Consider the following 18,159-nt stretch of genomic DNA (forward strand, 5'->3'; position numbering starts at 1 on the left):
GGCACTGAGAGGTTGCCTAGGGTCACATAACTGCAAAATGACAAAGCCAGGAATGGGCCCAGATGGTCTGGCTATAAGCCCTAAGCTCTTGACACTGCCCTCTCCTGACTTCCTGCCCCCACTGTTCAGGTCATTACTTTCCTGACCCCCCCTTACAGTTGCTACCTGTATGTCATCTGCCATTTATGGCTTGTGGGTGGCCTCCATCGGGCACTGTTGTGAAGGGGATGAATTGTCTCCGCTCTTTCTCATGACACTCTCTGTTATTGGATCACAAAGCAGTGCTGGCTTGGGCTTCCAAGGTCATTGGTCAGCCTGTGCTGTCCCTCCCTTGGGCCCTTGTCACTCAGAGTTTTAGAGCAGCCCTCTTTGTCCTTGATCACCTCGTCTCGTCTCGGCTGCCTCTTCCTGGCAGGTGCTTCCCAAGAGGCTCCGTGTAGGCTTCCATCCTCCTGTATTTTTCCTGCTTCTGACTCTAAGCAGGCCAGACTTAAATGTCATGTTCCTACCCCTTCAGCCTTATTATTTTCCTCCATCCTGACATGTACAAGTCAGAGAGAGAATAGGAAGTGACTGTCCCCTACTCCCAGTTCTCAGGACACTGTGTGAAGGTTTAGCACTGAGCCCTTTAGTTTGCATAAAAAAGAAAGAAGAGCTCCTTCTGAGCTCAGTTGGGCATCTGTCCCAGAGGGCAGCTGGGGAGGGCTCTGCCTGCACCTCTGACTGCCTTGGACAGACCCTGCCCAAATCCAGGTTGTGGTTTTAATACTGGATTCCTCTTGAAAACCCAACCTGTCCTGGGATTGGATTTGTTTATCTAAAGAGGAATAGTTACATAATTCCTGGAAAGTACAATATAGGAAAAAATGTCTGAAACCGTTTGTTTTTTCCCTGGCAAAGTCCTCACTGTAGGTCTTTTCCCTTCATGGGTGGGAGGGGATTATTTTCTGGGAGGAACTTAGGTCAGTCCCTAATATTTCAGGCTGCTTTGTTAATTCTCCTGCTTGAGACCTTGAATGCTGCTTTAGCAGTTATTTGCCTCTAACAGCAAATATGGGTTTTATTTTTGTAATGATTCTTTTAACCCTCTAGAAGGTTCTATACTATCTGGCTTCCTGTGACTATTCATGTGTATATCTCTTTATTTTATGTAAAGATGCCCTCATGTACTGGCAGTTTTTACTAACCATGTGGGTGTGTATTCCCATTCCTTTTAATGCAAATTTTAGAGCCAGTTGGCTACACTCTGGCATACTGAGTACATCATGAAACATAATTTTAAGAACACTGAGGGAAAAACTTATTACATGTAAAAAATAAGACTAAAGAGTTTCTTCCACATTACTTCAAAGTGTGAAAATAGTGTTGAGAAATAGGTCAATTATTTGCATCTAATTTTATCTGATAACAGCCCCTCCTAAATACCCAGTTTAGACTGAAATGATAACAAAAGCAAAGCGCTTTGAAGAATGGCTACACCATTTATTTTTAAATAGCTGTATTGATTTAGGGGGTGTTTTGTTTTCACTACTTATTATTTCCTGAAGGAAATAAAATTAGGAATGTGATGGATTTTCAATGGTTTAGAGCTGATTCTAAAAGTAACCATAGCAGTGTGGAAAATTGTGATCTCTCAAGGAAGAAAAATTAGGCATTCTGACAGCTCTGGATAGTAAGAAAACATTTAGACATTCTTAGTAAATTTACCCAGACCTCTAATATGTGAAATAAATTTCTAGGACCTAAGCTATTCCTTCAAACAAGCAAACCCTTCCATTTTTCTTTTTTTTTTTTAAAGTAAGCCTTTATTTTCAAATATAAATTCTAAAGTTTAAGATAAAGGCAAGTTACAAAATAAACGGTAAACTGTTGGATATTTAAAAAGACCTTCAAAAAGAAGTGGTCAGTGGTTTTAAAAAAAAAAAAAAAGTGCGTCTTCCTCTAGTGCCCTAGATCCCCCCAGAATAGCAGGGTGAACAAGGGGCTCACGCACTGAGCTGAGGGCAGCATGCTCCAGGCCCCGCTACCACAACCAGCTGGGTGTGTTGTCACTGTGGGTTACGGGGTGTCAGCAGGTACTTTCGTGGCTCAGTCAGACACCGTCCCTGCTCCGGTGGAGCTCACCGTCGAGTGAGTGGCCTGATCATCAGCACTGACCAAGAAACTCCGAGCGAGCTGAGTATTATGAAGGGAAAGGCAGAGGAGCAAATAAGGGAGGCCCAGCCAGCCTGGAGTCCCAGAAGGGTTCTCTGGAGGGCAGTAGAGCCCTAGATGAATAAACTGGGTGAAGAGGTAGGGAGGTGAGCATCCCAGACGAGGATGACATCTTGTGTAAGAACCCTGAAGTGGGGAAAAACATGTTTGTTGGAAAAACTGGCCGCAGAGGAGCAAATAAAGGGGAGGGTGTCACATGAAACAGCTGCAGTGGAGTGAGATCACTTAGGGCCCAGTCGCGGGGAGCGGGGTGTAGGCTCTGACCCACTTAGGAGCAACAGAGAGTCATGGCAGGGTTTTAAACAGGGGTGCTGGGTTAGATTTGCATTTAACACACATCAATGTGGGTACAGCATGGTGAGTGGCTTCGAGGAGGTCAGGCTAGAAGAGGGAAGGCCAATTAGGGGATCCTGTAGAAGCCCGTGATGAGTCGCTGTATTTCAGAAATTGCTAAAGGGCAGGGAAGGCCCTTTAAAAGCAGTTCATTTTAGAGCAAAGCCTCAGAAAGCCCTAAAACAGTTGTCAGTGAGCATATCCCTTATACCTGATGGAGACACATGGCATGTCCCTGCACTTTGGCTTTGAAAATCAGTCTGTGCTTTGAGCTGGGGTCAATTTCAAGCAGAGAGGAAAGAGCAAGCTGAGGAGGAACGGAGCTGAGGGGTGCCAACAGGGCTTCTGCGTCCCAAGTCACAAATCTGAGTGGTGGCTATTGTCACCTAGTAGCTGCCACCCAGGACCAGAGTCCAGTAGCTCCCATGCCAGGGTTAGCAACAGTGTTATCTGGCTGTCACCAAGTTGATAGCCAGCATTTAGGGTGATCCTTTCCTTTAATGCCCAACTGAAAAAATTCCATTCCATGTGCAGGAAATCCAGCCTTTTTTTTTTTTTTTTTTTTTTTTCAGTTCCCCACCCCATGTGTTTCCAAGGCTCCCCAAGCAACACTCACTTGTTCCACAGATCCATCCTGGTTGTTGCTTGGTGCCTCAGCTGGCCACCTGGCCCCAGATCTCTGAGGCCTCATGCTGGTCCTCTCCTGCCTTTCCCAGGCAGACTTTCCAGCTGGAGCTGTGTGGAGCCAGGCTCCTCCTTCCTTAGCTGGATAAGGGGGTGTCCGTCCACAAAGAATAGCTTAAGCCTGGATTCTGGTGTTCCTGCCCCTGGAGCCGTGGATCATGCTCCTTTCTTATCTCTGCCCTGATGGGCGCATGCTGCAGGTGCCAATCTGCTGCCCTTCATCTCCCTCCCCAGCCCAGGAGAGCCTTTGAGCAAGTCTCCCCTTCCCTAAATTGAGGTGTTCATCCCTCTGGGATCCAGTAAGCAAGGAAAAGATTCCCTCTGGTCCCAGTCTCAAACATGCTTCCCAATCAATGTTCTCAAAGATACTGTCTCATCCAAAATTAAGGAAACCATTTCCATTATTTTGAAGAGTGGTTAGTTACATATTGTTTCAAATATCCCCTCTTCCAGAAGGGAAGAGATTACCTTTACTTTTGCAATTTCAGGATTTGTTACCTTAGAATTCACATTTTTCTGGGACTTCATAGTCTTGCTCAGTTCTTACAAAAGACCAGTGGATGTTATTAAAACCCCTATTTTATGAATGAGAAAAACCACAGCTTGACTCATGACTTACCCAACATATGCCAGGCGGATACCAAGTTTAACTCAGTATCTCATGCTGAAGGATTGGGGTTCCACCCAGCCTTGACTTATGCATCCTCCATTTAATATCTCTGTCTCCATGGAGATAAACAGTAGGAGGAAAACACGTAGGGGTCAAGAAAGAGGGGAAAGGTTTGGTTCCTGCATGCTTTGTTGCCCAGGGTGGGAGCACCTTGTCCCTTCTGGGGCACAGGGACGGACCTCACTCGGCTTTTCTCTGGGTCAAGAAGTTTTGTCTGACTCCCCAAAAGGTGGTAAGAGCATAAGCCCATTTTGTACAAAACAAAGTGTGTTTTCATAGTAGGAATCTGTATACTCATTAGGAGTACTGTTTCTCTTTGACTTTGTTTAGGCTTTAGATTTCTAATTAGAAACTAATAATAATAATTACAAGAATTCATGTTTATTCTCTTACCATGTGACAGGCACTGCACTGAGCAATTTACATGCAATGTCTCACTTAATCCTCCCAACTCTCCTTCCTCTGAAGGAAGCACCATTTTTAACTGACTTCATAGCTGCAAAATATAAACAGGATTCCTGTTAAAGGTCACACACTGGTAAGTTATGAGACCAGTGCTCGAACCCAGGTCTGACCCAGTGCCCCAACCACAGACCCCAGAATATGTCCTAATGTTCCCTGTAACAGGTCTTTACCCTCTGGGGAAAACCAAGAGAGTAGTCTGAGAAGAGACAGCATCTCCAGGGACTCTCCTATGTGGAACAGGAGGACTATCTGCTGGGAGGTCCTGGAGAAGCATCTGACTCGTGAGTGTGAACCTTAGTCCACTGACCATTCTGACTGTCCCCTCATGCCTGGGCTGGCCCTAAAGAAGAAAAGGGTTAGAGCAGAGGAAGGGTTAGTGAATTTCTCCACCCTCAGGACAAACCTGGGTCCATTGGGACATCTCCTTGCATTGTTCCAGAGAGGGAGAGTTAGGACAATGGCCCTGAGAATTTGAAAGATTTCATGTAGCCGATGCCTCTGAGATGGCCCCTAGTGATCCATGTTCCCTGGTTTTCATGTCCTTGTGTGATTCCTTCCCCTTAAGTGTGGGCATAACATAGTGATTTCCTTCTAACAAATAGAATATGACAGAAATAATAGGACATCATTTCCAAGATCAGATTATGAAAAGACTGTGCCTTCTATGTTGAGTGCTTGCTCTTTCTTACTCTCCTGGATCACTCATCCTGGAGGAATCCAGCTGCCATGTGTTTGGCAGCCCTATGGAGAGGTGCATGTGGCAAGGGATCGAGGCCTGCCAACAGCCATGTGAGGGAGTTTGGAGGAAGATTCTGCTTAAAAGGTGAGCCTTCAGATGAGACCTCAGCCCCAGCCAACAGCTTGACTGAAGCCTCCTGAGAGACTTGAGCCAGAGACACCCAGCTAAGACCCACCCAAATTCCTGATCCACAGAAAGGACAAGATAATAAATGATTATTGCTTTAAGCTGCTAAGTTTTGGGGTAGTTTGTCACACAGCAATGGATAACTAGTATATTGCACAACTGTTATCACTACCCCATGTTTATTACTTTGTTGCCCAATCTGTAGCAAAGTCAGTTGTAAAACTCAGCACACTGGACTGTTAAGATTGAGTCCCTAGGGCAGCAGGAAGTGCTAGGCCCTTCTCAAAAGCTAATTTTGGTAGGGGGGAGGGTAGTATTCTATAGGATAGAGGGGTGGTTGCTGCTTGGAAAGGTGATGAGTTCTTGCAGCTCTGTAAGGAAGAAAGATGCCTGGGGACAACTGATTCCAGCCTGAGAGAGCCTGGAAGGTTGCCCTCAGAAGGGCTGCGGTTCCCTGACACAGCTCATGCACACTGGGCTCTAGAGTGCTTCAGAGGCCCCAGAGCGCCTGCTCAGGGGAAATGGGGCAATCCCCATTTTATGTGGCCACCCAGAGCAGCGTTCGGTGCCCGTTGATTCTTTTAAGAACTTTAAAAAATTATCAGAGTAACTCATTGCTTGTTGTAAAAATCATTCACCCTGTAAAGAAGTCTATGAAGTAAAAAGTGAACATGCCTTAGCAATGGGGGTGTGTGTTTCCAGACATCCTAATCCACACACGCAGACAGACATGCCTGTGGGTGCCTGTGATATTGTGATTTTTAACCAAAATGGCAACATTTTATACATGTTGTTTTGTGCCTTACTTTTTTTTCCCCCACTTAAAATGTCATAGATATTGTTCAGGGGCAGCAAATCTAGAACACTCGGATTCTTTCTGGTAGCTCTGTGGCACTCACAGTGCACAGGCAACATGTTAGATATCTCCTGGATGCCTGCTCATTTGTCGAGCCGTGTCCCAACTGATAAACATTTAGACTGTTTCTAGTTTTTCCCTTCTACATATATATAGGTTTAGTATCGCTAATCTGAGAATCCAAAATCTGAAATGCTCCAAGATCTGAAACATTTTGAGCACCAACATGATGCTCAAAGGAAATGCTCAATGGAGCATTTTGGATTTTGTATCTTTGGATTACGGATGTTCAACCAATAAGCATAATATAGTACAGATATTCCAAAATCTTAAAAAATCTGAAATCCATAATACTTCTGGTCCCAAGCATTTTGGATAAAGGAGGCTCCTGTATGTAGTGCAGTAAGGAGCACCTTACACACGTTTCTCTGCTCACCTGTCAGAGTACTTCTGAAACATCAGATGCTAGAGTGGAATTGCTAGGCAAAGGCTTTTTGTGACTTTATGGTGCCTACTGCTGGGATGTCCTCTGTAAAGAGTGTAGTTGTACTTCCACCAACAGAGTATGACGTGCCTGCTTTCTCTATTCCACCAACACTAGATATTATCAAACATTTTGATTAATATTTTTGCTAAAATGATAGCTGAAAGATGGTATCTGTTTTTTAATATATACTTCTCTACTCATCAATACTCTTGAGTTCTAAGTTAGACAGCCAGGCCTCGGGCCTCCCACCCAACTGATCAGCTGCCCCTGGCTCTGCTTCCTGAATATCTGTCCTTAATCCCTCTCCCTGTGTCCCCAGCACAGCCCTGCACTTCCCTGAGCAACGAAGAAAGGCTGCCTTGCTGGGCTCTGTGGAGAAGAGGCTGACCTATGCCTCACACTTGTCTGGGGCTTGGTCAGCATTCCCACCTTCCAGAAGGCTGTGTGCTGCTTCTAACTCTTTCCCCTTGTTACAATGACTAGGGCACAGGCCTCTGTCATCACATGGTTCCGGCAGGGAATTCTCATTCCATCCCATTCCCTCTATATGAGCCATCCTTCCGGGCTCTGGGCCACTCCCAGCTCTGCCTAGGCTCAGGGCAAATATGGCCTGTCTGTCCTTGCCCAAGGAATCCTCTCCTCCTGTTGTGAGATGTCCTTCAGCTTCAGGACATGCTGCAACAGTGGGGAAGGGAATGAAGCCCATGGAGCCAGATTTATCACGACCATCACCGAGCAGGGCATGGGACAGGCAGATGGCCTGCCTGACTGGGAGATGCTGCATGTGGAAGTGCTTTGGGAAGTCTGCGCAGATGGGAGGGATTATCTGTGTCTGGGTTTCCTGTGTGGGCTGAGCTGGCCCAGGATTCCCCGGGTCAGGAGAGACAGGAATACTCGAATGTCTTGTGGATGGTTGGCATCAAAGCATTGTGTTCACAAGGGGCAGATTCCCAGACTAGGGCCGGGGCCGGCTTGACTCTGGGGACCTGAGAGAGATTTCAGTAAGCAAGCACCAGGCCTGGAAGCGTGGAGATGAGAGATGAGTCATTGGTAATATCTAGTGTTGGTGGAATAGAGAAAGCAGGCACGTCATACTCTGTTGGTGGAAGTACAACTACAGTCTTTACAGAGGACATCCCAGCAGTAGGCACCATAAAGTCACAAAAAGCCTTTGCCTAGCAATTCCACTCTAGCATCTGATGTTTCAGAAGTACTCTGACAGGTGAGCAGAGAAACGTGTGTAAGGTGCTCCTTACTGCACTACATACAGGCTGAGCATCCCTTATCCAAAATGCTTGGGACCAGAAGTGTTATGGGTTTCACTACAGGAACCCCGTTACCAGATGATGTGGACCAGGGCTTGGACCAGGTAGAGTTGGTCCCAAGGTGACGGCAAGACTAGCCACAGATAGGACACTCTGAGTGCCAAAGGGTAGGGCTGTTGAGTCATAGGTTGTAGGGCAGTGGCTCTCTTATCCTGCAAGAGGAAGAGGAGAAAGGCAGGGCCCAGCAGCTGTAGCCCTGGCAAAGTGTTGGAACGGGCCGAAGAAGCTGTGAAATAGTCTCCATCGCTGCGCCTTGTTATTCTGTGCCCACTGCTCTGAGATAAATTGGGCAGACAGCCATAGACTGGCTTCCTGACACCTAGGGACCTCCATGCATCCAGCTGCTGCTGCACAAGCAGGCTAGCTGGCCACCTGCATATCCACTCCTGTGGGCAGGAGGCCCCATACCACCGTGATTCTCTGATGTATCACTGAGTGGTGATGAGGGAATAGTAGCCACAGTGGTTTTACTTCCTCCTTGGGTATTGTGATGTATGCTGTAGAGGCAGGAGCTCAGGAATCAGACCAACTGAGTTCACATTCTGAGTGCCTCAGGCTGCATGCTCTTGGGCAGATCACTTACATCTCTGAGCCTCAGTTTTCTGTTATGTTGAAGAGAAGGTAATGATAGAATCCATTTCATAAGGTTGTTCTGAGAATTTAAAGAGACACGCATGCTTTCTGTCACATGGAAAGTAGATAGTGTTGTCCAGATCAAAATACAGCTAGGAAGACCTGGTTGCCCCTTGTATCCAGAGAGACTATTGAGAAACTCAGCGTACCCAGGAAGGGACCCATCTGGGCATAGCCGGGTATCATGTTTAGTGACTCACCTGGGCCTGGAAGCGTTGGATGTGCTTTTTGGGACAGTGAAGGGGTCAGCAGAGGAAGGGCTAGGGAATAGGACCCCATCTGGTGAGTAACGGGATGGAGTCCATCCAGCTGGCAAAATATGGTCCCAGGAGAGGATAGAGACCAGCAATAGCTGGAGTAGAGTCTAGACACCTTTTTGGATATAGACCCAGCCCGTGACCCCTCCTTCTCTGGGAACCTGGGAACTTCCCTTGCCACTCCCATGGCATTGTACCCCAGCAGCAGTGGTCATTCCACTTAGCTGTGCTCTAAGGCCAGGGCCCATAGGATTGGAGTGGACACCCAGCCTCAGCTGGGCCAGTCTGTCTGGGAGTTAGCATTGGAATGTAGAGGTGCTGTCACTCAGACCCGGAGGACATGAGCTCAGGGATGCCATCTGGTGCCATGTGCCGGGACAAGTGGAGAGAATAGTCTGCAGATGGATGCACAATGGAAGCAGAGAAAGAGACACTGCAGGAGAGGAAGAGGGAGAGAGAGAGGGAGAGGAGCTTAGAAAGTTGCTGCCTTGCTTCTTGAAGGCTTTCCAGGCAGCTTCTGGTTCCTGGCCCTCGTGAGGCCCAGCTGTGTCCCTGCCCGTGGACTCTGGGAGATACCTCGTGTCCTTATGTAACCAGCTTATTAAATGAGCTGGAGTCAATCAGGTGTAAGAAGAAATCAACCTCATTTTTTCCCCAGTGTCCATTCGAGCCTACTCTGTGGACTCTTTCTTTTCCTAGTCAAAGCTGAGAATTTAGCAGCCCCTTGGTCTTCCTGATGTTAGGCATGAAACAGCCCAGTCTGTTCTGACAGTCTGTCATTCCAGACAGTCCAGTGTGGTAATCTCAAGTCTGGACTCCTAAAGCCGACCAGCCTCAGAGGCTTGGAGTTGGGGAGGGCGTGAGGTCAGCTTCTTTGCCAGAACCCCACCAGTCCCCCGGCCTCCCCCAACTTGCCCACTGAGGTTTCTGGCCCTTGAGGTTAGAACAGGGGGAGGGCCAGGGAGGGGGCAGGACCCATCCTCCAGGGCCAGTGGTGATCCAGAGGCCCTGAGCTCTTTTCCCCTCTTCGCTGCTGCTACTTCAGAATTTCCCTTCTGGGCCCCTGTGACTCAGCTCCCTTGTTGGGGCAATGCCTCTCCTCCAGCTGACCACCTACTGCTCCTTCCCTGTCCTCCACCCCTAATGTCCAGGCAGCCTCTGGCCCTAGGGAGCCTGAATCTGTACCCTCCTTGGCCCCTCGGTGGGCTGGCCATGTGTGTCCCTCCTCCTACTGCTCTCGTGCATTCAGCCCTGAGTCACACAGGACTGCTTAGGCTCGCCTGTGCCAGCCTCTGGGAATTGTCCCCTGAAGTCCCTCTCACTTGATTTAGGGTGAGGGGACACCATCCCTCCCTATGGTGGTGGGGGACGTATCATAAGGATGGCTTCCCCTCCCCCAGGATCTTCCTCCTGCGCTTCTTTTTTTCTGCCACCCAGGCTGGAGTGCAGTGACGCGACCATAGCTCACTGCAGCCTCAAACTCCTGTGCTCAAACGATCCTCCTGCCTCCACCAAGTAGCTGGGACTACAGATGCATGCTGCCAAGCCTGGCTAATTTTTCTTATTTTTTAGAGATGGGGTCTTGCTGTGTTGCCTAGGCTAGTGCGGAACTCCTGGGCTCAAACAATCCTCCCACCCCAGCCTCCTATTGTTGGGATTATGGGCGTGAGCCACTGTGCCTGGCCTTTCTGCACATCTTACACAGGCTTTGGATAGGCAGTCAGCTAAATCTGTAGAGCCCATTTTAGGCCACCCCCTTTGCAGGGAGGGTCTTGCATCTTGCTTTAGTATGTGGGATACTGGGCACCTATTATTTTGTCCTTAGCCTTTACAGTCTCAGATAAAACTGAGGCAGAAAGAGTACCTTTTAAACATCTTGTTACACTTAAAAGGCACCTTTTCTTGTTTAACTGTCTGGTTTTCTTTTACTAGAATCAGTGTCTTGACAAGACTGTGTAAAAGAGATGAGGTCATTTGAGAGGACCCCTTGAACTTTCAAAGAGTGTCTGTGGATTCTGAGCATGGTAGGCTCCCACTACCATTGTTTTCAGTAATTCATAAGTTTCTCCTTCAATCTTGCTCAAATTGGCAAGATATGGGGGAGGTAGGGGTCCTGTTTAGTGTCACGTGTTTAGAGAACATCACTGTCTTCCTGCCTTGTTCCCCGCATAAGCCCAGCAGGTGGGTTTCCCCCAAGTGACTAAGGTATTGGCCAAAACTGGGATGCAGTGGTTTGTCCGGGGCAGGAGAAAGTCTGGGCCTCGCTGGCTGACTTCTGGGTCTGCAGATGTACCCACCATGGAGAACTTAGTAATAGCAGGACTCCTATGATTGTAGGCCTTAAAAGGCCACTGCCTGGGATGGAAGAGGAGGAGGAGTGTTGATCTGGCTGTGTCAAACCCCAGCAGGCTGACTGGCTGTTTGCTGGTGGGTGGAGCAACTCACAGGGCACCAGGCTCAGGGTACCTGAGTACAGCTCCGTACTCTTTCTTGCCACCGGTGTAGTGAACTGACCCCCCTCCCATTTCACTCCAGGGAGAGCTGGTTCCATATCTCCAATGGGCTTATTCCTTCCTGTCCTTCCATATAACCTGGGTGTGGTTTAAAGAAGATTCAGGCTTGGTGGAGTCTGGGAGAAACAGCTGGTGTCATGGCCTGCTTTGATTTGGATCCCAACTAGTTTAGAAAAAGGGTTGTTCCACAGTGTCCAGTGTGGCTCTCCAGAGCTCTCTGCTTTGGGGTTTGGACCCAAGACCAGTGATCAGTAAGGTTGGACCTTGTTTTCCTCTGTCCTGTTCCCTCTGTCCCACATGCTCCACTCCAGATGTGTGGGGAGGGGTGGCTACGGTCTGGGCCAAGGTTGAGATATTTTCATCAAATAGTATCCAAATTCCACTGTGATCCCAACAGCTGACTAGGGGGTTGGGAGAAGGGAGTTGAGAACTGTTACTTGGTGCCTGACTCTCAGGACCTTCTAGATTGATTAACTGTTGCTGGGGCATTCTTACCAGCAGTCTGGCTTCAAGCCTCATTTTCTCCTCTTCTGTAAAGTGAGCATAATAATCCTGCCTTCATGGAGCTGCTGTGAAGGTGACATAAAAAAAACAGAAGTCCATTTCTAAGCACATAGTAGGCTTTGATAAACATCAGTCTCTCCCTAACTACAACTTTCCTAGAAAAAAGCTCTCATATGACCGTATTTCTTGGTCATTAGGAAGAGAGATTGCGGGGCCAAGGGCATAATAAGTATGCTTAAAATTTTGATATCTACATTGCCAAATTACTCTTTAAAACTGTTGAGTCAGTTTATACTTCCATCCATAGCTCATTGAGTGCACATTTCTCTGTTCCCTTGTCAACATGGAAATTGACCTTTTTTTTCATCTTTGCCAGTCTGAGAGGCAATGTTGATGGCTCATCCTTCACAATAACCTCTCTGGTTGTTACTGTGGTTGACATCTTTTCTTGTTTACCAGCCATTTGTGAGTCTTCTAATGTGTTCATGTGCTTTGCCAAGTTTTCTGTTACAGTGGTTGTATCTTTCTTAATATGAAAGATTTTTTGGTATAGTATAAATATTCTGTATTTGCTATATATGTTGCAAATATTTTTCTCTTGTTTGATACTTGCCTCTCAATCTTGGTCATGTTTTATTTTTTTTGGAAGACAGAAAATTTGGTTTTTTAAAAGGTCATATGTCTTAGTCTTTTCCTTTCTGGTTTTTGGGTTTTCCATCATGCCTAGAATCACCTTCCCAACCCACAGATTGATGGTTCTGGCAGCCAGTGTGGGAGTTGGGCTGAAATGTGTGAGGTGGAGGCTCCTGGTCAGGGTCTGTGGCAGTGGTTGGAGGGAGAGGAGAGGAGCCGTTCTGCTGAGGCAGGCTGGGCGGCTTGGTGTGGAGGGATGGACTGACCTTGGCCAGGGGAAGGGAAATGTCTTTGTTTTCCACCCAAGCAACTCAGTACGTGGTGCCATTTGGTGAAATGGGACCAGACCTAGAAGAAAGGTGTTTTAGGTGTTAACTGCACTGCCTTGAGGTGCTTCCAGGACATCCAGTGGAGACATCCAGGATGAAACTGGATGTGAGGAGTGGAGCTCAGAGAGCCTTCTTGGCCTGAGGTGCTGTTGTGGGACTCCTGGGGTATAGGTGGAAAACGAAGACAGGGAGAGTGTGATTGCAGTGATTTTGGTGCATGCCCTGGTGCTGAGTCTCTTCCTGATTTTACCTAAAGAGGATCTGACATGCCCGAGGAAGACATTCTAAAACAATAACACACAGTATAAATACATCCAAATAGCACTGATGGCTTTTATTGCAGATTTGTGTCATTACAAGGATAATCTGGGAATATATTTTTTAAAAAACCCTCCCTTTTATATACACAAAACATGCTACATGGTACATTTTGTGAGAAATGCTGAGGTAATAGGCACGCACCCAGACATGGACAGTACCAAACATCCAACATCTCGCACACCCGGCCCGTGTACCCACGTGCTCATGGGGAGGGTCTCACATTCTTGTCTCATCCCTAGCCTCCTGCTTGGCAATAGTCCTGGGAGCACTGAGGCTGATACTTCGTGGTGGGCAGGACTCAGAAAGCCACCATGCTGCAATGCCCCAACCAAGGGGTCAGGTGACCCAATTATTCAGTAACTCATGAGAAGTGGCCAGTTCTTGTTTTTGTGGCACCTGTTCTCCAGGGAAATATAGTTTGGGGATGAGATGCAAGCTCTAGCTGGCCTGAGAGCATGGGACCTCTGGTCTGTAGCCATTTGGGGGCCCCGATGATCTGATGACTTCTCTTCAATTGAGTATCTCCTGGCAAGGTAGGTTATTATTTGTGTGAAGGATAAAATGACATGTAGGCTAAAGTATGAATGGAAGATACAAAACTGCGGATACGTTATCTATATGGCTGGTGTAGCTCTTGGCCTGGTCTTCCCTTTCCTGACCAGAAACCTGGAGCCCAGACTGTTTCCTACTCAGAGGCTGAGGAATCTTGGCTGGACTGAAAGGGCTGTGCGACAGAAAAGGCAAAGAGTAGGTAGGCGAGGAGTAGGGCAGAGCGGAAAAGGGTCCTCGAACTGCAGTGAGTGGCCAGGGACTGACACCGAGAGGGCACTGAATGAATGGTGTTGGATGAGTGAATGAGTGGGTGGGTAGACAGTGAAAAGTCCTGAGAACAGGGAGAAGTATAAAAATGGAGAGGGAGGGGGATGTTGAAATTGATTAGGTGCCCAAAGGGTTTCTTGAGAGAGGAAGCCAGGAGCCCTTCTGTGAGAGATTAGCATTGTAGAAAGTCCTGGAAGAATCCAGGCACACAGATGCCGAGGATTATTCTGTGAGTTGAGACTGTACAGTCTGTGATCTGTCCTTAAGACTCAAGTAACACAACATTAACGAAATGCTTTTTTTCCTAAGAGCAAAGCTGTTGGTAACAGCTTCCACATCTGAGAATTGACTATATGTGTATTTAGGTATGTAAGACAAACATATATATGTATCTAGTCATATCACGTGATATATGTCTAAATGCACATATATGTGGTATACACATAAGTGCTCAAGGGAGGCTCATACACATGTATATTATGAGGCTATTTTGCAGTTGTGTTTTTATTGTGGGGACTTTATTTAAAGAAAGAGTTGTCTGCAGTCCTGTCCTGGAAACATGAGGGGCTGTCTGGTGTAAAGAAAAGGAGGAGGGACAGAGAACACTGTATCAGTTCCGTTCCATTATCTGCCGCAGTGACTTGGGAAAACAGAATCCAGGGTGCCGGTCCTCCCAGCCCCAAGATGAACTGGTGAGGAGTTGCTCTTTGTGCTGGGGCCAGTGTGGCTGGGGTGGGTTCCTGTCACTGGCCACGAGAGGTCAGGAGGGGCTGGCTTAGTGAAAGGTGTTGGGGTTGGGCCGGATCATCATCACCACTTTCTTGAGCGAGTAGGAACCTCCTCGGAACTCAGCCCAGTAGACCCCATCCTGGTAGCGGCTCCGGTAATGTCCTCCACGGTACCAGACGCCGTTGAGGTTGGAGTGGGCACAGGCATTATACCACCAGCCTCCCTTCTGGTAGTGGGCACAGTTTCCTGCGGAAGAGAAGGCAATGAGAACGTCTGGGGGGGGAGACAATTTTACCCACGTCCGTGGTTTGCTTGGGTCTTCGGCAGGCCCCTCTCCGGAGGCATTTGGAGCCAGAAGCTAGAGAGGCGAATAGATCTCGAGGGGTGGTGGAAGGCCGGGCTTCAGACCTGCTCAGGCCTGCCTTTGAGGCTTGGCTTTGTGACTGACTAGCTGTGTGATCTGAGACAAGCAACTTAACTTCTCCCAGCCACTGTATCCTCATCTATAAAATGAGGATAATAATGACACCTACTGCACAGGACTCCTGTGAGAATTCAGTGAAGGCATGTTGGATGCTAACTGGGGCTGGGTGTGCAGGAGGCCCCAGCGGACCCTGCACCCCTGTTCTGATAGGGAGAAGGCCTGAGGTGGGCTGGGGAGGGAGAAAGGGTTTTTCTTGGGAATTGTTAAGAGTCGAAACTGTTGGATCAAGAGTCTTTATAGAATGACAAAGTGTTTAAGAAGAAGTGCTCCTCCATTGCTCCCCAGCCTGTATTCCATCCAAATTTTTTTGTATTATTTCACAAAGATATTTCCATAAAACTCTTGGCATTATCACATCATGAATTTTGCTGCCAAGGACAGGCAGTTCAGAACAACAGTAAAACACGTGGGCAAGGTGCACGCAGGGGCGTCACACTCTATGGGGAGGAGCAAGGGGAGCCGCTGTCCGCTTGGGCTGCTCTCAGCTGTGATGTCCCCAGTTTCCTGACTTGGCCCTAGGCCTGGGGAGGGGGACCCCTCCTCAGGGAGGGTCCGCTGGTGTGGGTGGCTGAGGTCATGGGCCAGGGTGAGATGGTCATAGGCAGTCTGAGGCAGAAGGTGAGAGGGAGACTCAGCCCATCATCAGCCTCCTGGTCACCCCTCCTGCACTTGACCCACACACCTCCAGGGACTAGGAGCTCACTTCCTCACCGTCCACTGATTTTGCTGATAGACAGATCTGACAGTTTTGGATTGTGGAATCTCTTCTGCCTGCTCCCTGGGAGGGCCCTCAAAAACTGCTGTAGCAGTCCCCATGTCCCAGGGTCTGACTAGTTCTAGGGGTCATCCTCCTGCCTTGCTTTTCTGGAAGCCTCAGTAGCTCTGGCCTAGGAGACCTGCTGCTTCAGAGCAAGGGCCTATTCCTCCTCCAGGGAACCTTCAAGCAGGGTCAGTTCAGTGTCAGTGGGTGGACAGAGGTGTCTGCATGGTGCAGGTGGGTCACATCCCTCCTGGCCTCCGATGCTGGGAGAACTACCTGCCAGAGTGTGGTTACCATGGCGACCTGGAGTGAGGATGCCCCCACCTCAGTATGCAGGTGTCAGGGCTTGCCTGGAGCGGAGGCCATTTCTGGGACAGTCAGAGCTCAATGGGGAGGGAATGGCCTTCAGACCATGATGACATGGGAAGCTAGGGCAGGGGGCGATGTTGGTGGTCAGATGGTGCTGGCCTCACGGAGGAGCCTGGGCCCTACTGACCTCACCAACCTGTTAGGGCCCAGAGGCCCTCCTCTCAAGAAATTGGGTGAAGGGCCTTGGGAGGCATTAAGCGTGGGGGCGTCTCATGTCTGAACTCAGGGCTGGACAATATCTGTGCTGCTTATAATTTTCTGTTTTCTTCCTTGCTTTTTATTTAATAAAGACTTCTTAGTAAAGACCTAGATTTGAAGCATGTGATCTTAGACAGATCACTTCATCTCTCCTATCTGGTTTTCTCTTATAGCTTCCTTACAGCATTGCATGAACATGAATGCTGGTAACAGTACCCATAAAGACAGCCCACTTTACTGAGCCCGTACTGTACTCCAAGTCCCAGACAAAGCACCTTACGTACATTCTCTCTAACCTTCTCCCTACTGTGCAAGGTGATTATCGTCCTTACTTCCAGATGCAGAAACTGAGACCCGGGAAGATTAAGCAGCATGCCCAAGGACACGTGACTGGGTAGGAGGTGGGGCTGACATTGGAGCCCAGGGTGTATGGCCCAGCACTGGTGGGGATGTGTAGCACTACACCAGGTGCCTCAGACCAGAGGTCGCAGGGCCACAGCCCAGCACGTGTCCGACTGCCTTGGCCCAGGGCAGCTGTGCTATACCTCTTTTTTTTTTTTTTTTTTTCTTTTTTCTGTGAATGCCACTCTGACCCAGCTTTTTGAAGGGGCTCTGTGGGCAGAGAAAGGGACCTTTAGGGGCAGGAACAGGGTCAGGCAGCTTGGCCCAGCTGCCCATTGCCCCACATCTTCCCCTTCCCAACCCTGGAATCAGGGGCCAAGGCTTTGGTTGACTTTGTTTCCCTACCCTTCACTGGGCTTTCACTCCACTTTTCCTACCTGTGTAGACATCATGGTCTCTGTCCAGCGTGGTGAACTGCTTGCCATTGTGCCAGGTGAAGGAGTCGCCTGCATTGCCATGGTAGCGCCCCAGCCGCAGCTTATAATACTCGCTCTCAGGCTCCAGGCGGAAGCTGGCGTATTCTGCAAAGACCTTGCGGCCAGACCAGTCCTCCATGGTCACCAGCAGTTTGTAGTTGCCTTGGTTTGTCAGCCAGTAAATGTTCTCCAGGCCCAGCCAGTACTCACCGTCAATGTTCCCAAACCCTTGCTGGAGAAAGCCCAGGAGAACGTTAGTGTGGAGCCTGCAGAGCCCACAGCCAGCAGGCCTGAACACCGGCTGCCGGACACCCAGCCCTGGATAGAGGGGCCCAGGAAATAGGAGAGCACGAGACAGCCTGGTTCAGCCCCCACTCCCCACTCCCGACTCCATGGTGTAACTTGATGAGTCACTTCCCCCTTCTGAGCCTCAATCACATACCATTCAAAGACACATAGACAGCCTGCCCTATGCCAGGCACCATGCAAGCCCCATTCCTCACCCTCATGCGGCGCGTGCTACAGGAGCCGCGTGCTGTGGTAAACTGAGAACCTGGCACACAGTAGCATGCCATAGGCACTGCTTGGAAAAATCCCTGAACTTCCCCGAGCTTCAGCCTCCTCCTCTGAGGATGGGCTGTGCGTGAGGGTCACGTGCAAGCTCTAATGCACCAGAGAGGTATGAGCTGTGACAGATGTGTCCCATCCGCCTGGGCTCCTTTCTAGGTTTGAAACCCAATGGTTTTGTTGTTATTGTTCTTTACGTGTAGTATGGGACTCATCATTTGAGTGATAGCCACTGAAGTCTTGAAAATGGGTGATTCATTAACAATAGCTAGTATTTAGTGAGCACTTGTGGTGTGCTGGCACTGTTATAAGAACCTTACATAGGT

The 18,159-nt window shown here is 48.6% G+C and overlaps 2 protein-coding genes across 9 annotated transcripts in view; one reads left to right on the forward strand and one right to left on the reverse strand.

The window, feature by feature from the left end:
- The window catches only part of RALGPS1 (Ral GEF with PH domain and SH3 binding motif 1), a 263,112-nt gene that overhangs the window by 128,312 nt on the left and 116,641 nt on the right, over positions 1–18,159 (forward strand). The gene's annotated exons all lie outside the window — the stretch shown is intronic.
- Positions 13,088–18,159, reverse strand: part of ANGPTL2 (angiopoietin like 2) — a 33,989-nt gene continuing 28,917 nt past the window's right edge. Inside the window, exons 4-5 of the mRNA XM_069474679.1 lie at positions 17,228–17,498; positions 13,088–14,883 (exon numbers count right to left, since the gene is read on the reverse strand). Of these exons, the coding sequence (XP_069330780.1) occupies positions 14,684–14,883; positions 17,228–17,498 (471 nt within the window). The 3' untranslated portion in view covers positions 13,088–14,683. The remainder of the gene's footprint in view (positions 14,884–17,227; positions 17,499–18,159) is intronic.

Source organism: Eulemur rufifrons, chromosome 7 (genome assembly GCF_041146395.1).
Source record: "Eulemur rufifrons isolate Redbay chromosome 7, OSU_ERuf_1, whole genome shotgun sequence".
NCBI lineage: Eukaryota > Metazoa > Chordata > Mammalia > Primates > Lemuridae > Eulemur > Eulemur rufifrons.